This window comes from Anopheles moucheti, chromosome 3, assembly GCF_943734755.1.
Source record: "Anopheles moucheti chromosome 3, idAnoMoucSN_F20_07, whole genome shotgun sequence".
NCBI lineage: Eukaryota > Metazoa > Arthropoda > Insecta > Diptera > Culicidae > Anopheles > Anopheles moucheti.
In genome coordinates this window covers 34,092,613-34,114,853 of record NC_069141.1, presented here as the reverse complement: position 1 = coordinate 34,114,853, position 22,241 = coordinate 34,092,613, and the positions used below count along the sequence as shown (strand labels likewise).

The 22,241-nt window shown below is 44.2% G+C and overlaps 1 protein-coding gene across 1 annotated transcript; it reads left to right on the top strand.

Annotated features, from left to right (window-relative positions):
* The first annotated feature begins 280 nt into the window (after positions 1-280).
* On the top strand, positions 281-19,838 carry LOC128300447 (zwei Ig domain protein zig-8-like). The gene is made up of 9 exons (XM_053036505.1): positions 281-365; positions 1,505-1,893; positions 10,420-10,494; positions 11,061-11,293; positions 11,417-11,533; positions 13,178-13,271; positions 14,921-15,048; positions 16,993-17,161; positions 17,458-19,838. Exons 3-9 carry the CDS (start codon positions 10,440-10,442, stop codon positions 17,559-17,561), a joined length of 900 nt encoding a protein of 299 aa, XP_052892465.1. The 5' UTR covers positions 281-365; positions 1,505-1,893; positions 10,420-10,439; the 3' UTR covers positions 17,562-19,838.
* The last annotated feature ends 2,403 nt before the right edge of the window (positions 19,839-22,241 follow it).

Below are 22,241 nucleotides of genomic sequence, written 5' to 3'. Positions count from 1 at the left end.
CAGAACTCGGCTCCGATTGTGAGCCGTGTTTTGATGATGCTGAAGGCGTACGAAAAACATTGCACACGGCCCTGTACTGTCTGTTGTCTGCCCAACCGTTCCTACATCACGAAGGGATGCATTGTGAAAGGTTTTCTCTCACGGTGAGCGTCTCACTGCCAGGATGAATTTCTCACTGCTGCTCGCTCTTCCTTGCGAAGTAAACACGTTTCCACCCAAACGGAGCGTCAGCGAGTACGGTGTACGTGAGTTCTGACCGTGCCCGTCAGTCTGTTCGCATAATCAATCGAAGCTGCTACGGAACGCACTGGAGCTCGCGTTCGCGTGTCATACATACAGTAGTTCGATCGTGTTTTTTGGGGTGGGTAAGAAAATTGTGTCCCTTTCGTTTCGGGACCACCTCTGCAAACCGCCCCGACTGGGTCCTGGGTTGGGTGGGATGGAGAAAACTCGTATTCCCTTCGAGAAAAACAGCATTACGTGAGCCTGGGAAAATGCGTGTGCTATAAGGCAAGACATTAAAGGTGCGTCTTGCCTGTTCGCCGGAGGGCGTGCAACGGAAACGTCGGATACGGGAAGTGAGATATGAGAAAATTCGATTTCTCAGCTGATCGAGTGATTTACCGGGGCACAGATCCCGCGAATTGAAGTGTTTCAGTGATTGTTCGCGACTGTTGTGGGCCAGCAAAAAAAAAAGCGAGTCAAATAACGCATTTGCGCTGGTGTGCGTGTTACTGATTGAATTTTCTCGGTACGTCCTTATGTTCGTGTTCGGTTCCCGTTCGGCAGGGCTGAATATTGTGGCTTAAAGTGATGGAATACTTTAAGCTACAGACCGTGGCTGTGTCGCGACTGCCGAAGCTGCTACGGGGAAAAAAGTAATACACCCTCGGGGGAGGGTGACAACAGACGGGGGAGGGTGACAACAGACGGGGGAGGGTGGTTGTTTGTTGTGTTCCAAGAAGTGAAGGAATTAGATTTTCCACCAGTTCGTAAAATGTAAAGCATAAAAAGTGGAATAAGAAAAAAAACACGCGAACCATTGTTTGCTTTGGCAGCCGGTTTGGTCATCCGTAAGCGGGCAGCGATGCTGCGAACGAGCCGAAAGCATACATCACTGTCGAGTCGTTTTGTTTTGTTTTGTGTTTTTTCATCAAAGGAAGCCGAGCGCCCTTGAGAACGAACCACGAGTGAGGTGAGAAGTGTAAAAGGTCAGGAAAAACTCGGCTACATTCCGCCACGGCAACGGGGTCGCTTTATCGACCCTTCCGGAAGGGGGTTTTTCACCGTTCGTCGCTCAAGCGGAACCGAAACCGGCGCGAAGGCACCGCATCAAACTAATTGAGGTGGAAAAACGAACGGACGCCCTTTCCCGGTCCATCGGATTTTCACCCAAGTGCCACCGTGCCCCGAAGGATGTTTTCCTGTGTGATGGTACCCTGCGACAAGAAAGTATTGAAAAGAATGGAAGGTTCAAACCCGGTTCAAACTCCCCTTTTTGCAGGAAGGTGTAAATTGTCATCTACTTTGGTGGTGTTGTGCATTTTTTTGTGAATGTGTTTTTCGTTCCCCTTGCAGACAAGTGCGACAGGAAGCGAAGAGAGTGAAAGAATTTCCCGCTAAGTGGAGTCACTAAGTGGGCAGGAAGTGGTAGGAAGTTGGTTGAAGTGCGAGTGTGAGTGTGTGTGTGTGTGTGCTTGTTGCTTGTTTTAACGCGTAGAAAAAGGTTTAACCATTCAGACGCAATCGACAAGTGGGAAAAAGATGGATAATGGATGTTTCAAGGATTAACTACACCATTTAGAGCGGAGTGGTGGTGTTTGGCGTTGGAGGAGAAAAGTTATGCACGGCGAACAGAAGGCGCACACGATTAACATGAACAGTTTTTAAAAGGTATGTGTTGTTTGATAAAAAAAAATTGCTACGAGTGCGAGTTTTACGATTTTATGTTGCTTCCTTGGTCTAGTTGGCCGGCGGGCTAAATGAAGAATTAATTTATCCACAGAATTTAATCAAGCAGGCCGGGGACGCTGATGGTTGGATGAAGAATGGAAGAAACATAATTGTAAACCAAAACTTATTTCTTGTTATATTTTGCGATTAAACAATCTACCGAGCGTCCATTACAGCCGCTCGTTCGGTGCTGGTTATGTCAGGTTGGATGCGAAATTAATTTATAATCTTTCTTTATCACCCCGTTCGAGGCGAGCAGTCCGACCGTCTGACGGTTACCAACATTAGGCGTCTCCCCATCGTCTTGCGTAGGTTGGGAAGGTAGCATCGATCGGACGTGACCTAGCACGTGGTTTGCTCGAGGTTTTGTTCGAGATGCTACGATTTAGCCTGGCAGACAAAAAACCCCCCCCGGTGGCGAATGTTCGGGCAAAAACTGGCGCCATCGAGTGGGCTATTTTTATTTGGTTTTTTGTCGGGCACTTGAACGAGCCCGAGCACCATTAATCCGTTTCGGTACGGGAAGGTTTCTGCTTATGCTAAGCTGGTGCCGGTAGGTTTTTGGATTTGGGTTCTGCTTTTGGGGCTTGTACTAGTACGGGCTTGTGAAAACACAAACATTCGCAAACCGTCCAATGTTTGGCCTGATGATAAATTAATGAGCTGCATGATGGGAAAAGCTAGGTTCACTTAGGCTGTCTGCTGCCGTGTGTTGGGAAATTAGTAGTTTATGAGGCTATATTGAGTTAGTGTTTTTGCTGTTTTGGGGGAGGAAGCAAGATTTATCATGCTTCGGTGAGTATTAAATGGTACTGCGGGATGAACGGTGTGTTTTGCCATTCCGACACAGGAATCATTGAAAAGGCTTTTAGTTTAACACAAATAAAACTGTTAGATCACAGCGTTAGTGACAATATTTGATATAAATTAGATGGATTCATGGGCTTTAAAATCATGTTTCATACTAAATCTCTAGCCGATGGGAAGCTGTACAAAGATCTTCAAATATTTTTAATAGGATCTTGTTGACATGCGGATTGCATAACTTACCCTTTTTGTGCTGCAGAAATAAGAGTAATAATTGCCAACAATAATTGAGTTGAAAACCCTGTAATGGAAGGCGCAAGGGTTATTCACTCGCTATTTAAAATGTTTGACGGTTGCATACATTCAGGAGTTAAGGGTAACGAAAATATGGGTAACGCATAACGCTTGCTGCTTCCTTCTGGTAGCCTAAGTACAGCACAGTATCCTGAGTGTCGTAAAGTGTAGTTGAAAATACAAGCTTTTAAAGCTGATACCAATCAGCTAAAACATTTCCTCCCAGTACCCAAAAGGATGTACTGTAATGGGGAATCTATTATCATCTCCTGACTTTTACCCACCGCTGCGGGAAAATAAAACACCTAATAAGCTCTAAAGTTCGCCAAGATTTTCTGCTATTGCCAGCACCGCCAACCTTGGACGAGCACTTCATTATGCCATCCTGGTGGTGTCCACAACGGAACCGATACTCTCCACTTCACTCACTCAAAAGCTCATCAACATTCTGCGCACTGTTTTGTGGCGCTCGCTTTCCCGGAGTTCCGGCTGGATTGAATTTCCTTCCGCATCGCGTCTGAACCCGGTTCCATCGTCTCGATAGTTAAAATGTACCATTTTAATCAGATTTCTTACGAGTCCCAAACAGCCGACCAGGAAGTATCTTGCACTTGCCCTGAAAGCGATGAAGCTGCTGAGATGGGAGTGTATGGACTGGGAAAGCCTTCGCTCTTCCGTTAACATTTCGTATTTTCCCTAACCGGAGGAAATTTTCTCAAGCGTAGCTTTCCGTTCCGATGGGCAGCGTTGGCGCTTTTCATACCGGATGTTTGTGGGTGTGGATTTTTTTTGCGCAAATTCCATGACTTGATTTTTCGTTTTGTTTCGTGTTTCGTTAGCGTTAGCTAAGTTGGAGCGCATGTTTTTGCTTTTGCGATCGCTTTTTTCCGACACTCGTTCATCTTCCAACAGTGCCTGCAGTCTGTCTGCGCGAAGTAATTGCTCTAGCTCGTTGGGTTTTGTTTTTCCTCTTTCCGTCTGCATGGTGCGTGTTGAAATTTCAAATAAGCTTCCATTTTTGGCGACAGGAAGCGAGCCGTTTCGTCGCGTTAGTGTACGCGGACGTTTGGCTAAGGCGGTTTGCGCTCTTATTTTTCCTGCCCAGCGGATGTTTTACTTTCCTCTTTGGAATAGTAATGAACTATGATTCGCTGAAGCAATGATTCAAACTTTGGGCCCTTGCAGCGACAAAACAAACGCTCGCCCGAGTGAACGAGCGAATGTGTTTTTAGCGCGTAATTTACGTTTAAAGGGCGCTCAAACGGCGGTAGGTTGGCCCGAGTGTCTCGTGCTGGCGCTTTTCGAAAACGACGGCGCACCATCGTTTAACGATCATCAGACGTTTTCGCGATGGATGAGTGGCTGTGTGTGTGAAATGCCGGCCGTAATTATGTTGGGCAAATAAAAGAGGCGTTTTGGATCTTTTCGGTTTGGTTTTATGTTGAATGTCGGACGCCCATTCGGGGCCGATGTGTAATCTCGTTTGACGCTGGTTCGGTTAGGAGTGTCGAAACGGAACGTCTGCGTACGAAGTATAATGTCTTCGTTTTCGCTAATAAAGAGTGACTTGTCCGAGGTTGGATGGGCTGTTCGGAACATCCTTCCTGTTCCAGCCTGCCGGCCATCCGTTTTCGTCCCACGGTACGGACATATTTGTTTGTTTTTTGTTGGGTATTTTGCTATGCTACCGCTTCTTGTCTGCTTTCTTCTACGATGCGCTGGCATAAATTGTGCGAAGAGAAGCAAACTGACGACTTTCCGTTTGGTTGTAAATCTTTTGAAGGTCAAAATTGGTACACCATTTATCATACCGTTAGCGGCATAGTATAATAGGCGGATAAAGGAGAAAAAAACAAGAAAACGTGCAGAATGTAAATGGAAAATGGTGGTATAGTATGAAGGAGAAAACCTGTACTACACTTTAGAGACGTTCAACGAGGTGTTCAATCATTACGCAGTGTACAGATATCCCTCTGCTTTAAAAATTGTATTTTGAAAATTAAACGCCTAAAGGTATGCAATTTGCATGACAATTTTTATTTTGACAGTTTAGCTGCTGATGTCGCATTCCGACAAAATACTAATTGTAAAATTGTATAAATATTTAAATTCTTGAAAATTTTATCAAATCTGCGATATCTTCGTCTTGGCTTTAAGCACCCATTTAAATGTTCATCGTGGTCCTCGACGTACTAATGAACATAACAATTTCAGGATTACGCTAAACAAAAGCCAAACTTCCCTTTCTGACATGCCCGAATTGGTGATGAAAAATTGGAAGGATAAAGCTCGACGTAAGGCTCGTGTCACTTAATTTCGTTGACACTCACGCCAAAGCTTAAATGGCGCTCCGGTTAGCGGCGTACGAAGCTTTGCTTAAAAGCCTGTCATACACGCGTCATATCACGTAGCCAACGCCACTGCTTACTTTGACGCTTTATGTATCTTCGCTTGCTCAGGCAACGGGACAAATATGATAAATTGTTCGCAAACGTTTATTATTATCATTTCACAATTGGCTAAAAGTGACACATTAAACACGTGCAGGGTTTCCCTCAGCTGTGTCCCGGCCGAACGAGCGGGCAAGATTTTGTTTGCACAATCGTCTAAAGGGTACTCGAGCTGGAGTTGACTACTTGATTTAAAAACAGTTTCACTCGCGCATACGCAACTGTGTGTTGTACGTGTGTAAACGGACCCATTACAACAGGCAGTAAAATAGCCTTCTTATCCTCGCCAATATCAAACAAACAGCTCGTTAGGGGTGTAATTTGGAGGGTGTTTTTTATGGATTTACATCCAGTCAACAATGTGGATGGCTGTGGGGGGGCCGAGGGTAAGGCAATAACAGAACAAAAGATAAATAGCATTATGTTCGATAGCCCTTAAGCGAGCGGGCCCCGATGCTGTGCGGAGCTGAAAAGCAGTCGAGTGCGCGTGTGGGCAATTTGCACTTCCTGTATTGCGTTGCCCGCCAGCCGTTGATTCTAGCCACCCAGGCGGGCATAATTCATATCCCATGTGGAGGTGAGTGCGGTGGATGGGAAAAGCATTATCAAACACTTCTCAACAGTACCTCGAACCAGTGTACCAGTGTATGAGATAACTTACTGCTCCGGCAAGATGCCTCCTCTTTCAGAGCGTTGGGAAAATGATGGGTACGCATCCCGTCCCTTGCTGTGGTACGGATACGGTAAACAAAGGTGTATTAAAACGTGTTACCATCATGTGTTCTTTTTCGCTGAAAGTGAAACCATTTTGCTGTAACATTATTTGTAGCACTGGTAGGCAACAATACACCTGCTCGCCGGTGGTGCATGAACTTCACTTCAGCAACCAGCACCGGGACGAGATTAACAAAAAAAAAAAGCTAAACATCTTATCCGATTCCGGACAGCCAGGCTGGAGGCTGCATGCCTGCCTTTCAAATCAAGGACTCTGTGGTGGATGGAATCGGGAAGGAACGTGCTTTTGTGGAAAATAACACAATAAAAATAAAAAAAAATCCCCCAGCCCATCATGTGTGAGCCAAGGGCGAAAGTTCCCTTGCACCATCCACCACCAAGAAGGTTGAAAAGTTTTTCCCCTATGCTGTGGCTGTGGATCCCAGTGCGGGTTCGTGTGAGGCGTGTGGCAACACGTTCTCGGAAGGAAGAAGATGTTGTTTTTGTGTTAAACCTTGTTTGTACACACACACAAGGGTATCAGTTTGATGTGAAACTTCCCTCACCCGGCCGAGAACTGTTTGATGTTTGCCCGGCGTGTGATGCTTTGTTTGGCGTCCAGATATACAAGGATACAAGCCGGATAGTCGTTTGCCGATATCCGCGAATCTACCGAACCTTTTACGACCTTTTTGGGAAAGTTTTCTCCCGCCCCCGTGCGAAGAAGAAGCCGACTGGGGCGGATCGTGTCTTTGGGGGCTCCTTATTACAAGCGCCCCGTGCAAAAAGCTTTCATAATTGAACAAATTGTACACGCGGCCGCTTGCCGCGCACATATCGCAGCCAGTACGGCTGGAGGCATTGTATCCCGCTCGGTTCCCATAATTTAGCAATAGCAACCCCACCACCCTCCCAGAAGTCCCAACCGTTGCGGTTGGTTAGCGTACTTCCTTCCCTGGGCTGTCCGGACTGTCTTTTTGGTTTTGTTTGATGGCCCCCCAAGGAATTCGGGGTATGCGTTTCGGGTCTGCGGATATCCGCATCAAGTCGCAATTTCATGGGAGCACCCATGAGCCACTGGACGTGATCATGCCGGCGAGAGGGGGATTTTTGTTGCTGGCTTGCGTGTTTGCTGTGGGACAGGATGGTGGGATAACTCTAAGAGAAAAGTGTACAAACAAAACAAAAAAAGCCCTGACTTATACATCGCCAATCTGGTGTGTGTTTTTGTGTTCGGAGGTTCGAAGCATGCAAAACGAGCGAAACGCTCCCGAGTGTGGGCTTTCCTTTTGAACGAATCCGGAACGCAAGCCCGTGCTGTCATTTGCAGACATCAATTTGGCTCGATAATGGTTTGTTTTCATGCTGTGCTTTTGCTTTGCTTATATTATTTCCATATTCGCTTGCGCTTTAACGAACGCTTCCCTGTAACTGCTCTGTTTTATTTCGCCAATCAAACGGTGAAGTATAATGCACGTGATAGGCAAGCAAGAGTGAGAAGTAAGTGGTGAGTTTCATCGGAATCCTTTTCATTATTTGGCCGGAAGTGGAATCGGGTACGGTGTCCCGTGGCTTAATTCACTTTTTCACACACCATCCGGTTGGAAAGCAATAGGGAAAGCTTTCCGCGCGGCCCACAAGGAGAACAAACACGGGGGCTCAAATAAAACCGGCACCAACACCCATAGCAGTACCATTAATCATCGGAAGCAAGCAAGCGGCGATCGGTCATGGATTTGGTGGCGTTTTATTTGCAATGGGGGGGAGGAGAGCGGGAGTAAGAAAAACGATTCCCCAGTGTGAGGTTCCACCAGCGTTTTCACGCCTTCCGTTGGTGGGACGCTGGTGAGGGCGGTCGTGTTGGTGTAAATTTGTGCGAATATGCTTGCACTGATCGATTACGTAATGGATTTTTTTTGTGTGTGTTTCTCCCTTAGTATTTCCCGCTCATACCGTTTCGCTCGTTTTTTGACGGGTTGCTTCCTCTCTTGGGGGAAAATTTGGAAAAGTTTCCACAAAAAAAAAGCGTAACGGAACCGTAACGGTAAGGGTCGTGTGTGGCAAAAAGTTAACTCATTTATTTTCCTGCATTTTTGTAGCAGATATGTGTGTGTGTGTGAGTGTGTTCAAGCGGGTCTTGTTTACCTCCTTCATTCTGTGTGGAATGTGGTGGAACATTTCCGTGCGCGAAAACGAACAAAATAAGGTTACTGGGTAAGATTTTAGGTACAGAGATTTTTCTTCAAAGCATTGCAAATTGGTGAATTTAAAAGATTGATTTTCAAAGCGATTTTCTTGTTGGGGTGTAATGTGATCGCTTGTGCAATATACGTTCAAAAATACGTTCAAGACCTTTGGCATAGGTTTCAATACAAAGTGCATACATTTAGGCGCTTGGTTATAGAAGCACGTTTCAGATAGTCAGAATGAACAGATTGACACATGGTACGGTCTAAGTTTCTAAGTTGAGAAGTGAAATGATAATAATAAAAAAGGGATATATTTCTGTGATTTAATGAAAAACAAATGATAAAATTAGTTTGAAACATTTAATGAAAAAAATGACAAAATTAAATACTGTGGAATTTATTTTTTGGAATTAAAAACAAATACATCATAACACAACACAGAATCGTGTAACTAAGTGAAAAAGTATAAGATAAACGTTTACTTACGAAATGTTGACGAATGTTGTTAGACTTGCCGAACGTTCTTGTGCAGTAACCAAACTCATCGAAAAAGATGGAATTTTTGTTCACCAAAATAAAAAAACGAAACAAAACAAAATTCTTCACTTGAAAAGGCGTGCACTTGTACAGAACAGCAAAACAAAAAGTTTGTTCTTCAAAACAAGAAAACTCACCGAACGTCACATTCTTTTGCAGCTTGCAAACGCAAATGTTTCGCTTAGCGCTAGCGTCTTAAGGACGCTTTTCTTCAGTGCGCGCGTTACGATATTTTGGAGCATCGCCTGCTTTGCTTCGTTGAAAAGTGTAAACTGTCAGAGGTTGGCGATTGTTGAGCATTCCGGACGAGTTTCACAGCTCGAAGCTCGCACTCTCCTTGCGTTTTTTCCCCTCCCATTTTCACCCATCTCCTTCCGGAGGCGAGACCAGGCAGAATGGTACCCAATGTTTGGTTCGTTTGTTTTTGCACCGGGTGTGTCAAAAGGCGGCACAGGTTGGCGTTGGGATCGTGCGAAAGCACGCGAAAGATATGCTCCCATTTCGCCGATGGACGGAATCTTTGCAGCCGTTTTTCGTTAAGCTGGGTGTTGTGGATTGAGCTAAAATGAAAGCAAAACATCATCACCCCGTGGGTCGCGGGATCGGTTGTGGGGATCTTCTTGTGCACTGGTGGCAGAACAGCATGAAGGAAATCCGTGGTTCGACAGAAGGAAAAACGCACACTGTTTCTTGTGGGGCTCGTAACACTCCTAAACGAGAGACGATCGGGTGGAGGTGCCAGCGCAACAACACCTGGCTCTAGCTTTAGCATGGTGCACGACAATACGATGCTTAGGAGCGTTCCAATGTCGCAGGTGTAAAACGGTAGGATGTCTTATAAATATTGCAAACAGTAAGCTTGGCTTCAGTCTGCCATCGTCTTTGCGGGCGGGCGGCAAGCGTTTCTTTTTCGCCGCCCGAGATCCCGAGATGCTCCATAAGTCCCGGGTGTCGATTCCGAGCGGTGCTTTCCTTCGAAGGGTTCACACCGACCGTCGTTATTTTTATTGTTAGAAGTGTTTCGCTCAAACCCAGCACGCTCACGATAAACGGGGGTGGAATTTGTTTGTTTTCCTTGTCGCCTGTCGGCTCACCTTGACATACGAGATCTCGGGTACGGGTCGGAAGAAAAATGTGCTCATTTCAACCGTATTTCAGTGGAATGGCAAGCTATAAATTAGGGGCATGGAACAAGCTAAGACATGCCGTTCTGGTTCCCGGTTCTACGCTTGTCGCTGTGTTAATGAGTTGCACGACGCGAACGGAAGCATGCATTTTAAGGGTCTGGAAGGAATGTTTCACCACCGCGAGGTACGCAAAACCCGACAGCTTTATTTTCCATCCTTAGGGACTCGTTTTTTTGCGCTCGCATGTAAGGTTTTACTCGTCGCTCCTTAGAATTGGCATTTTAGTTGTTCGCATGACAATCCATTGTGGATCACTGAAAGGTTTTATTGTTTCCGTTTCGTTTTCAGACTATGGATTGGGTTAACACATGGAAACTATGAAGCAAATAGCGGTTGTGATGATTCTTCTCAACATCAGCTACGGTAAGTGTTATGATGTAGTATTTATAACACTGCAATTTATAGTTATTGAAGTATGAATGGAATTAGTCGTAAGTTGTATGCATCTGTTTATAAAAAGGTTAAACCCCACCAGAGAGGACTAGCTTTTCTTTTTCTAAGTAGCTAATGCTAAGAATAACATTTTTAATGCGCTGTGGAGTATAAATATTATAGCTCTTGTTATTTAAAAAATTCTATTTAGACGCCTGAAGGTATGCAATCAGGATAACAATTTAAACTTTTTTAAAGCTTTGATAATTCAGTGAAATATTTAAACTTATGTAACTTAATATTTAAACATAATGTAAACTTATAGGCATGAGGTTCCCATTAAAGCGATAAACAACAGTGTCTGTAGGGATTTACAACGTTAACATGATTATCAGTAGTTCAATAACACATATCATGTCAGGCTGCGTGCAAATCTAGCTAATACATGCTCAAGAACTGGTACAAGTAATTTCCTGTCAGCACCAGCCGTGACACAAATTCGGTGAAGCGTCAGAGCGTAACGAAGCTCACCTACTAATCCTTTGCCAATTTCGCAGGTCAGTTCTCCCGCTCGCAGTCGGTAGACATCGACGAGCCGCACACGTACACCCCACCGAAGCACTACTTCCAAACGTCCTCCTTTGACGAGGCCGAGCTGGAAGACGACGCGGCAAAAAACCCGCTCGATCGGGGGCCCTACTTTGACATCTCGGCTTCGCGAAACGTCACCGCGCTCGTCGGCAACACGGCCTATCTGAACTGTCGCGTGCGCAACCTCGGCAACCGCACGGTAGGTTGTCCGCAACGGCAGGAAAAGGCCGTTTCCGGAAGCAGTTGATTTAATTAAGCCTCGTTCGTTCGTTTTATTCCCGCTTTTCGGCCTTTTTCTTCTTTTCGCGTGTTTCACCCGCAGGTGTCCTGGATCCGGCACCGGGATCTGCATTTGCTGACGGTGGGCAAAGCAACGTACACGTCCGACCAACGCTACCAGAGCGTGCACAATCCCCAGCTGGACGACTGGTCGCTAAAGGTGAGCATCTTCGACGACGGGTTAGTTTGTGCGGTGAGCTCCCCGAGTGTACGCCCTTCTTTGGCGTCATTTTCCCCCGAGTCCCTCGGCAGCACCAGCACGCTCATTACTATTCATGATAATGAGCTTGATAAGTTATTTGACGGCGTAAAAGCTGTCCCCGGTGCCAATATGCCGCATCAAATTATGGTTCCCTAGCGTGTGGCCATAAACGAACTCGTGTTCTTCCTGGTGGGGTGGGCACGTTCGGTTAAGATTTTCATTAACCGGTAATCTGGCCGATGATGGCATACGATCCGGAAGGAATGGAAAGGATGATCGTGTTCGTGTCAGTTTTATTAGGACCGAAATACTGGGTACCCCAATCCGATCGACCGCCGGATTAGGACGGGTTACACATATTTGGTCGTTGAATGGGGTGGTAATGTGGTTGACGCTGTGTTTCAACGTTTCTACGCCCAGTGCGATCTTTATAGCGGATATATTTATGCAGTTTAATAGAGCAATCTCTATTAATGGTCCATAATCGAACTTGTCTCGCGTCGAACCAAGTGTAGTGCGGGATGCGATAATTGAATGTCGCTATAGATACGGATACTGCTTGTTATTTTTATCGTATTATTTTAATTATTTTGTGCAAAATTTTATATCAAAGTAGTAAAGGTTAGGTCATTAATTTAACTATTGCAAGTAGCGTAAGTTTCACGCGGCTATGAAACTTTTTTAGGATCACCTAATGTGTATTGCAGTTAGCCTAAAGTTATGCAATAAATTGGCAAATTATCAGCGTTAATCATAGAAATCCGAATATACGAATCCGAATCCGAACGTCCCAAAAATTCCACTGATTTAAATAACCAAGAGAATCCCACTGTTTTAAATGCTGTAATGTAATTCTAGTATACCACTTCTACTTGTACACGTCCAAACCAAAACTCCGACAGATCCGAAATGATTACAAAAATTTATTTCAGATTTTGATGTACCTCCGTAACGGGATGATTAGAAATGTTTGGCCACAAGCAATCAGAAACAACCCATTACCTTACTTTCCTCGCACAGTGGGACCGTATCAATAGCTTAACAACTTTCGAACCTTCCCGGAGTTTCTATCCGTAGACTGTGGTTTAAGAAACGATGCGCGCCTAAATGTATACACCGATAACACATACGAACACAATACTTATCTCTCGTCACAACGTGCACAACGGAGAACAGCAAAACTGGCTCAAGATTCCGTATATACTTTAGAGAAAACCTTCAAACCAGCAACTCAATTATCCGCCCTATCTATCCTACCCCAAACCCACCAAAAAACCGGGGTGCTTCGCATAAACCGCAACCAAACTTCCAATCCGATGAAATCCGATCGTATCGTATCATGTTCCGAAAAACGCAATCTTGATGGCTTATCGTGCGATTGGGCTTTTGGGGCTCGCTGGATACCCCACCGTTCCGTTGTGGATGTCTGAAGCGGGAAAGTGAATGTTTTTGTGTTTTCGTCTGCATGCGTCAATTCTTTTTACGTTTTTTTTGTTTTGGTTGTTTGCGTTACTGAAATCCTCTGCTTCCCAAACACATTTTGACACTTTCTTTCCTTCTTTCCCTTTCGTTTTGCCGGGACTCTTCCCGGTCCCGGTGCAGGTCCTGTACCCGCAGCAGCGAGATTCCGGTGTGTACGAGTGTCAAATCTCCACAACGCCACCGGTCGGCTACTCCATGATGTTGTCGGTTGTTGGTAAGTTGTTTATTGGTTTCGGTGTAGCACCAGTATTGGCAGCAGTACTCCCTAGGCGCGGATTCTTCAGCTGGCGGTGGTCGCCAGCATTTCGCCCCCGAAAGGTCGTTTGCCGTAACTGCACCACATGTGGGAGCATGGTGGTGTGGGCTTTGTTTGCCGTCCACGGTGGACGATGGATCCATTTGCGGCAGCAGCTCTCCAGCCGCGTTGCCCTTTATGTGCCCGTTGCGTTGCGAGCGAAGGAATGAAATCGAGAACCAATTTCACACGAGCATTTGTTGATTAGATTTTTTTTGTTGGCTTTCCTTTCTTCGCCACTGTCACGAGAGTCTAGACGGGCGAGTGTTTGTAGTGTGCTGCAAAGAAACGTTTCTCATTCGCCCGGAAGGTATTGATGGTGCTGGAACCACCGGCAGCAAACCACAAATGCTTTGCTCGGGAAAGGCGCAATGTCTCAATGGCGGAGTTTTCTTACCCAATACGAGATTGACAGACTAATTACGTTTGATCCTTAACGTGGTACGAATTTCCACACAGTCATCAAATCGAGCACCGGCACCAGCAGCAGCCGTAATGCCTTGTGCAATATTATACCTTGCGGGTCGTTTAACGAGCAATTAAGCGTTTGTATGGGTTTGACTTTTCCCGCAGAATTTGGTCAATGGAAATGGTTTCCGAAATAGTGTCACTTAAAGTACGCAACCGCCGATGTAACGAACCGCGGGAATCCAACCGTTTAGTGGCTTAATAAAAAGAGATAAGCGATTTCCCGGTGGAAATCATAACCATTACCATCCATCATGTGCGCATCGGTTGGCAAACGATCGCGTCGAGTTCGGGGGTGGCGGTGGCACCGACAAAGTACATCGCTCCCCAGCGTACCGACGTAATCCTGGGCTGGTGATGTGAAATTTCATTACATGAACAATTCCCAGGCGCACTCCCCCGGATGGCGCACCAGCGTACGCACATTTCACCAGCCGAGGCCCAGGCTATTATATGCGCGTCAACAGTTTTGAAGACCTAGCTCAGCAAGCGTGGTAAGCAAAGCAAGGAACCCACCTCCACAGCCAGGTTACGGAGGCGTCTTGGGAGGAGTGCTACCGTTTGGCGAATAAATTATCTCATCGGATGGCTGGCGTGCCGAGGCGGCCGAGGTTGTGAGGAATTCGGGGCAAGATTTATCCACCAAAGGCACATTGATGATGGCGTTATTATTGTGCTGGGACGCTGGGTTTCCCGTGCCGGGTCATCTGTGCTGCATCAGCGCAGCAGAATCTGCATCGTTCAGCAAATAAAGCTGCACACTGGTGGGATGTCTTGCGAAATTAATAAACACCTCTCAGCTGGATGTAATCTATCGCGTTCCCGGGTCCAGAACGATGCTGCTCTCTTACTGCTCGCCGCCGTGTGTGGTCGATGGTGAGATTGATAAATTATGCACTTTGGACAAACATTCCTCAATCTTCGTATCGCTGTCTTGTGAGCACTGGCAACGTCACCAGTTTCGGGTACGAATCTCGGCACGATCGGTGGCAAATAATTAGCAGTAAACGTTTCTTAATGAAGTGTCGTTACCGGCTCCCTGCCTGTTGTTACAAGAAGTTAGTAAAATGTGTGTGTTGGAAATTGTTTAAACTTTACAGAGCCCATAACGACCGTTATCGGAGGACCGGATCTGTACATCGATACCGGATCGACGGTGAACCTTACCTGTATTGTTAGGCACCTTCCCGAACCACCGCCACTCATACAGTGGACCCACAACGAACAGGTAAGCAGCACATCGCAAATTGCACCGTTTCAGCAATAGTTGTTTGGTTCAGAATAACAATTCCCCTCTGTATGCTCCAAATGAAACAAGTTCTTCGAAAAAAGAGGTCTTTTTTATATTTGGAAATATTTCACCAGAAAGTGTAGGTAAATCTCCTACCCGATTTAATGCGTTCCTGTCGTATGCATAATTTGCTCCAATTTGTTGGGATAATGGTTTTTCCCCGGCACCGAAGTGCTGTTTCGTGTACCCCGAAATAGTGAACGGCACGATACGGATATGGATCCGTAAGTTCGCTCCTTACGGGGCCGGGGGATAAATGGTTAAAATCGATGTTTGCTCTCGAAAGCGGGTCCGCGTACATGAACCAATTTGTTCGATTGTGTTGCGTAAATTCGAGTCGGGGTGCTTAAGAACAAGCGCGCAAACAGCAAGTTCAGTGATGCAAGTTCTTAATTATGGGTTGATTGTATTGCGCTGTTTCAAAGCTAATGGGTTGCATTTGCGTTTTGCTTCAACCTGTGAGCTTATTTTTCAACCCCCAAATGGTGATTTTAAAACGTGCAATTAGTGTTAAATCGGTGTCAATTAGCATGCCGTGATACGGAGCGCAATAGAGCTTGAATTGATTTGAAATAGAGACACCACACGTAGACGTTTTTTTTTTGTTTGATGCGGCACATAACGTAAAGTGATCGCCACACGCAACACTGCTGGGTAGAAAGTAATCAGAGTAGGCCGAATTTAGATATTTATTATAGAAGCATAGGCACTACATGATGAACGAAGAAAAATGAAAATAAACGCCTAAATGTATGCAATGTTTGACACCAAAGTCTATGTAGTACACATGTCGATGAATAGTCCAGATCTAGTTAGCCATTTTTAACTTGATTTTGACATTTACATAAAAAAGTGATTACAAAAACTAACTAACTAAACAATTTTTCATCTAACTGTCAAATAAGTTGCCACGGTTACTTGTCAATTTACTCTATATGCATCGTCCTGTGTACTATATAAATTTGACACAATACATTATTGCTAATAGTTGTTAAGTACATGACGGTTTTGTTTTTAAAAATAATTAAAATTGAAAAACGTTATTATGGTATTTTTATAACGTAATGTATAAATTTATATACCAGTTTAGTACATCCATAATTTTGAAGCAAATTTCGGCCACTACTACTGTTCTAATACCATTTGGTAGCTTGCCCAATTCTCTTTTGAATGCTTATTGCTCGGAAAAGTGTATGAAGTTCCAAAATTTAAAATATAAAAGGTTTCCACAGATAATCTACGTTCCATCGTTCTATCTACGCTCAAACGGTCATCAAAATTTAATTTCAACGTCTCGCCTCGCGTTACGTAAACATTCAAAATGAGTTTAACTTTGTGGCCAGTCGGCATGGGCGGCTTTGAGTGTTTTCGCCAACTTCTTGAAGTTATGAGCACTATGGTGCCATTGGTGTACAATGCCAAAGCCTGTGCGGTGGCATGCGTATCGTACACAATTTCAAAGTCGTTGGTTCTATTTCTATAAAAAGGCTCAATGAAATGTTCGTTTCTGTTTGCCGGTCCGGTTACTTGAAATAGCTCGTAATGTTGCTTGTGCGCCTCGTTCAGATAATGATGCATAAGCCAATTTCAAGGTTGACTGACGAAGGCAGCTCATAATTTCCAGAGGTTTAGAGAAAGAGAGAAGGCAATTCAATGATCGTGGCTTCTAAATATAGTCTTCCAAAAGTAATTTTCTCTTATTTGTTTGATAATGCTGTTCGTCTATCGGAGGTGGAATTCATTTCTAAGATGCTTCGTTTCCAAGGACCTTATCGTAGCCCAACAAATGCATGAGCGTTTGCTTCTGCGCGAGGCATATTTGCATCGCGGTTTGATAAATTAAAAACAAAAAAACCTTATCATTCGTTTCGATCATTACAGGAAATCAACTACGATTCGCCACGTGGTGGTGTGTCGGTGATTACGGAAAAGGGCGACATAACGACCTCCTATCTGCTAATCCAGCGCGCCAAGTCCACCGATTCCGGCAAGTACACGTGCCTGCCATCGACGGCGAACCCGATGACGGTGAACGTCCATGTGCTTAATGGTAAGTGGCAATTTGCAATGTGCTTCGCGGGCGTAACGGTTAGGTAACGTGCACCCGTAAACCGTCGAGATTTACTTGATTGAAATTACTATCCTTGCACATCCTTGTGCGCGTCCGCCCGATGTTGCTTCGCCGGCGGCAAATGTTGCCCTCCACTCAATGGGTTCCGTTTGTTTTTTTTTTCTCCCGCTCTTTCTTCCATCAAACTTTCCTTTGTGTCGTCTTCGACTGCATCCGGAACAATTGGATAACTGGCTGGCTGGCTGGCTGGGTGGCGGGCGGGTGTTGGCATGCAGGCGAACATCCGGCAGCGATACAGGGCAGCAAAGGATTGCATGGCAGCACCGTACTCACACTCGTGCTGATGGTGCTTTTGATTGTGGCGTTCCCAGTGCGATAAGATTCGTCCCAAAGCAATTCATTTGCATGTCAATCGATGCCATTTTGCTTTCGCGAGCAGTTTATTTCCCATCCCGTTGCTGTCGAGGAAATAGTTTCAGTTTATTTAACGAGAAAGTTGGGTGTCTGGTTGGAAAATTGGTGATCGTGCAATGCTTCGAATGCTGTGTAGCGTTATGTCAAAATAGGAAGCACTCAACTATTTCAATCATAGTAGGCGAATGAATGCGTTAAATTATGTTATGCGTTAAAGTGGAAAATTAATTTAAAATAACGTTCCAACGAATTAATATGTTTTGTATTTATTATAGTTAAATAATTTGGCCCAATCAAGGATAAATTCAAGCAATGAAAGACCTATCAAACCAACTTAAAGTTTTGAATTAAATAAAAAAAAGCACATGAGTTGCACAATTTCCATAGGAACGTCGATAAAATGGCTGAGATAGCGTGTAATGGCCGTGTGACGAAGACGTTAATACTACTAAAAGTAATTGTAGCTAAGGAATTCTGTAAATAATTGCAGCATGCTGTAAGCTGGCCACATTGCAACACATAATACAAAACTAAAGTAATACCAAAAGAACATAAATGAAGGAACTGTTTTGAGTCGCAACGAGTGTAGCTACGAGTGTCGCGTGACATTAATTTGCAAAACCGATAGCAAACCGATACCGAGAGTGTGTGAACGGCCCCGTGTGTATATTGGACATTAACTGGAAATTGCAAAATCCTCTTGATTCATGGTAGTGAGCGCCACACATGTGTACGCCAGCGCCCGATAACATTTGTTTTTTTGTCCCTCCCCCCCACGGCATGCGGATCTTTAAATATACATTCATCATGCTGCAAACATGCTACATGTTGGCCACTGCTGATACGCATACTATTTCCTTTCTGCGCATACCACTTCCCGCACCGCTCGGTGGAGCAAGACAGATGACGTCCGTTCATCTTTGACAGGATAAGAGGGTACGGGAATAAAAATGGCGTACCGGCGGTAACAATGAAGCATTTCGCTGCCAACCTGGCCGAGAAGTGGTGAAAGGGCCCGAGTGATGTTTTTTTAAGGACAACTGGACGATCCTTTGTTACCCGAAGGAAGGGGTTTTTTCTATCTTCTAGCTCCACTTTTACCAGAAGCTTTTGCATTTAGCAGGAACAGTAAGAAGAATCGGGAATAAAATAATATATCAGTGAGCGTGTTTCGGCACAACGACATAAAGGACGTTCGATGTGCGGATCACAAAACACGCGCTCTGTAGTCGCCTAGCGGGCGAGGTAGATAAAAACAAATCTCGTGAAGATAAATTATTCCGGAATGAATGTTTCGTACTTTTGGCCGGGAGGCCACCTTTACACGCCCCTGTCCGGTTGGTACGGAATGGGTTTTCTTGTTTTTTTTTTGTTGAGATGTGTTTGTTTCTTTTAAGCTGGCCAAAAAACAAAGGGAAAACGTGCGGCACACGGAGGCAAGAATGGATGGTTTTGGCAAAATTTGCTGGCAAGCATGACTAAAAGATTCTCCACTAAAGATAGCATGATAGTTGCGAAAGCTCAATAGAAGGAATGAACAGTGTGCTTTTTAAAAAGAAGATTTTATCATAAGACGTTTCTCAAGTCCAATCAAGATCCAGTGAGTAAAGTCTAACGGGTGATTGAATGGTTTGAAAAATGGCCCACATATTGTTTTAATTCCAAATAAGTTGAACGATACATTCTCTACCTCTTCCTAGTTTCCTTCATTTTCCTAATGAAATAATTAATCAATATAATTTCCGTACACATGCCAAATAAAGGAACATTGAATGAAACACTTGTATATAGTATAACTGGCTCTCGATAGGATAAAAAAAGGTTACGCAGTTGGAGGGAAACAGTTCGGCATTACTTCATTTTATGTCACATCCACATTGCCCCAGCACCACCGGTGTAAAAAGCAGCGTGGATTAATGTGACAAAAGTGTTAAAAATACAAAACGGAAAACATACATTTTCATAGTACCAGGTAGCAACTACGAGGTGATGATAAATGATTGATATTCGTTTTTCCTCCCCCCCCCTGTCGCACAAATGGGACTCTAAATCGATCCGATCCCAACCATGGCGCATGGTGTCGATCGGAGGCAAATGTGTTTTTTTGTTTGGTCACGGAAGACGTTTAGAATAGGGCAAAGCCACAAATCATGAAACAGAAAGGGAAAAGAAAAGAAAAACTAGATGAAAGCAACGGAAAATCGTCCAGAAGGACGGAGGATTATATAGCTATTTTACATTGAATTCAAAGCAAAACTAAGAGAAAGCAAACTAACTAAAGAAAAGAAAAATGAAAAAGACAAGTATTCCAATAAGATAAAAAAAACGAACAAACAATTGCAACAGAACAGAAATAATGCAAACAGAATAGAGAAGAACAAAAAAAAAACAATGGAACAAACGATGAAACGAAATAAAATGACTATAAAACCAGCAAAAAAGAAATTGTGTTGTTATTTTTTTTGCAAACTCGTACAAACATAGTAGGCGATTAATGACTGAGCCAAAAATGGTTACAATATGGTAAGTAGATATCTCACAGAAGCCGCGTAGTAGGCTTAGACCACGAATCCCAACCCAAAGGGAAAAAGCGTCCATACGAACCGTTTAACAAAGGTACTTCTGCGCAGCGTGATTGCTTTTTGTTTGTTCATTCTATCAATCAAACTCTCGTACATCACTGCATCGCTATAGCGGTGCTGTTTAAGCGTTCTTTTTCTCATTTTCCTATAGAAAGCAAACCACTCCTGCAGCGTTTCTTTGCGGCTTCCAGTAAGGGGTGGAAGAAACTCCCGAATCATCGTACACCGGGTGCAAGATCGGGTTACGTTGTATTTTTTCGGGCTCCCGGTTACCATTACCTTGCGCAACTGACTGCAACTCACCTGGAATGGGATGGAAAACTGCCAGTTTCAGCTACGACTCGTTTGAAGGTCCGTAATCCTTTTGGCGTTATGCCGCAAACCGCTTCTTGTGCTACTTTTTGCATTCTTTACACGCTATACAATAGCATTACGCTCGGCTTCGTTGTCGATGCGATCGCGTGATGGTTCTTTGTAGTGCTATCATGTTTCTGTGCTGAAATATTTTCCGTACTGGCGCAGCGTTTTTTCGTTTTCCCGTGTGTGTGTGTGTGTGTGTGTTTGTGTGTGTGTGTGTGTGTGTGTGTGTGTGTGTGTGTGAGTTTGTGATGCTGAATATAGCAATTGCACAAATCAAAGCAAATTGCTCGTTTGGTTTTATTTCGATGGGCTACATTATTCAGCTGAGTATCCTTGCATAAAAAATGGTAAGCATAAAATCTGCTCTGAATTATGAATGGGGGTTTTGCAGGAAAATTTGAAGTGTATTTTTAGTCTACTATGATTTTTAAAAAATCCTTCTGAAATTTGTGTTGCAGATTGCATACATTTTGGCGCTATTTTTATTGCATTTGATTTAAAATAAGCGGCCCGTCTTATTCAATTCAACTCAGAATTCTCCGGTGGCGCTCCCACCCACTCGGTGTTACGGATAATCCATGCCTTTCACGACCGTTGTTGGTAATTTCCAATAGCATTAGACGGCGATAAAAAGGTTTAATCCGCTTTTTGGCTCCGTACAGGATTAACGAGGGATGACATCGGCTTTGTCCCGCAAAGCAAGTTTGTCTTGTTAGGAACGGGGTACAATTTTCTACCGAGACTTCTCCGTTCGGTGTAATTTCCTCTTTCGTTTGAGTAATTGCTGTGCAACAGTTTCAAAGAACAGAATTAAATTACGATTTGATGTTTTTTTCTTTGTTTGCTGTGTGTTGGAAAAAGAGGTTACCCAACGCCGAAAACAGTGAACTTCGAGGCTGATAATTAAATATCAAAGGAATCATGGCAGAGCTTGATTTTCCTTGCGTACTGTTGCCCCGGAGGAAAAAAGGGTCATCCAGTTCTGCCAATGAGCAAACCAACGATTAAACTTTGTATCTGGACGAACTAACTGGGAGTGTAACCTTGGGTAACACCAGCTAGCCGACCAGCCATGTGGCTAACCAGCAACCCGTGTGGTGTTGAAAAGGATTTTTAATTACATTTCCTAATTAACCTTCCTTGGCAGGATGAGCAGGACGGACGCAGATGGAAGGGCGTTCGGCTCAAGCGCAATCATGTAAAAAAGGGGTTTATTTTGAGTTGCTTAAGATGGAACAGCAAATTCAATTTATAACATTTCCGTACCGTTTTTCCCTGGGCTTTGAAATTGGATTTGTACGATGGGAAGCAATACATAAATGCCAACATTTGTTTTTTTGCTGAAGTTTTGCGGCAGTCGGTGGATAAGTGAATATTTTGGGATTTTTTAACAATTTCGCCTTATAATGTTATAAAATTGTACCAAAATTAGTATAAAATTTGTTTTATTCGTTGTGCGATTTACTAAAAAACATGTTGCCCAACAAAAAAAAACTTATTATTTGCTCATCTGCAAAAAAAAAACCTTAAAATCGCCAGAACAACAATGTTTCGAATCGCAAATTGATTGGATTGGCGGGTTTTTCTTGTTCCGCTTGCCAGGCGTACGAACCCAATCAATTGTGGGCTGTCTGCACTAAATGACTGTCAGCGGTTGTTGAATGATTCATCAGGTGAATTTCAAGCCCGGTAGGTGCTGTTTT

Coding starts and splice junctions, on each gene's coding strand:
- LOC128300447 (XM_053036505.1), top strand. CDS start 10,440: ATGGAAACTATGAAGCAAATAGCGGTTGTGATGATTCTTCTCAACATC. Junction 11,294..11,416: donor GCAACCTCGGCAACCGCACG/GTAGGTTGTCCG, acceptor TTTCACCCGCAG/GTGTCCTGGATCCGGCACCG. Junction 11,534..13,177: donor TGGACGACTGGTCGCTAAAG/GTGAGCATCTTC, acceptor GTCCCGGTGCAG/GTCCTGTACCCGCAGCAGCG.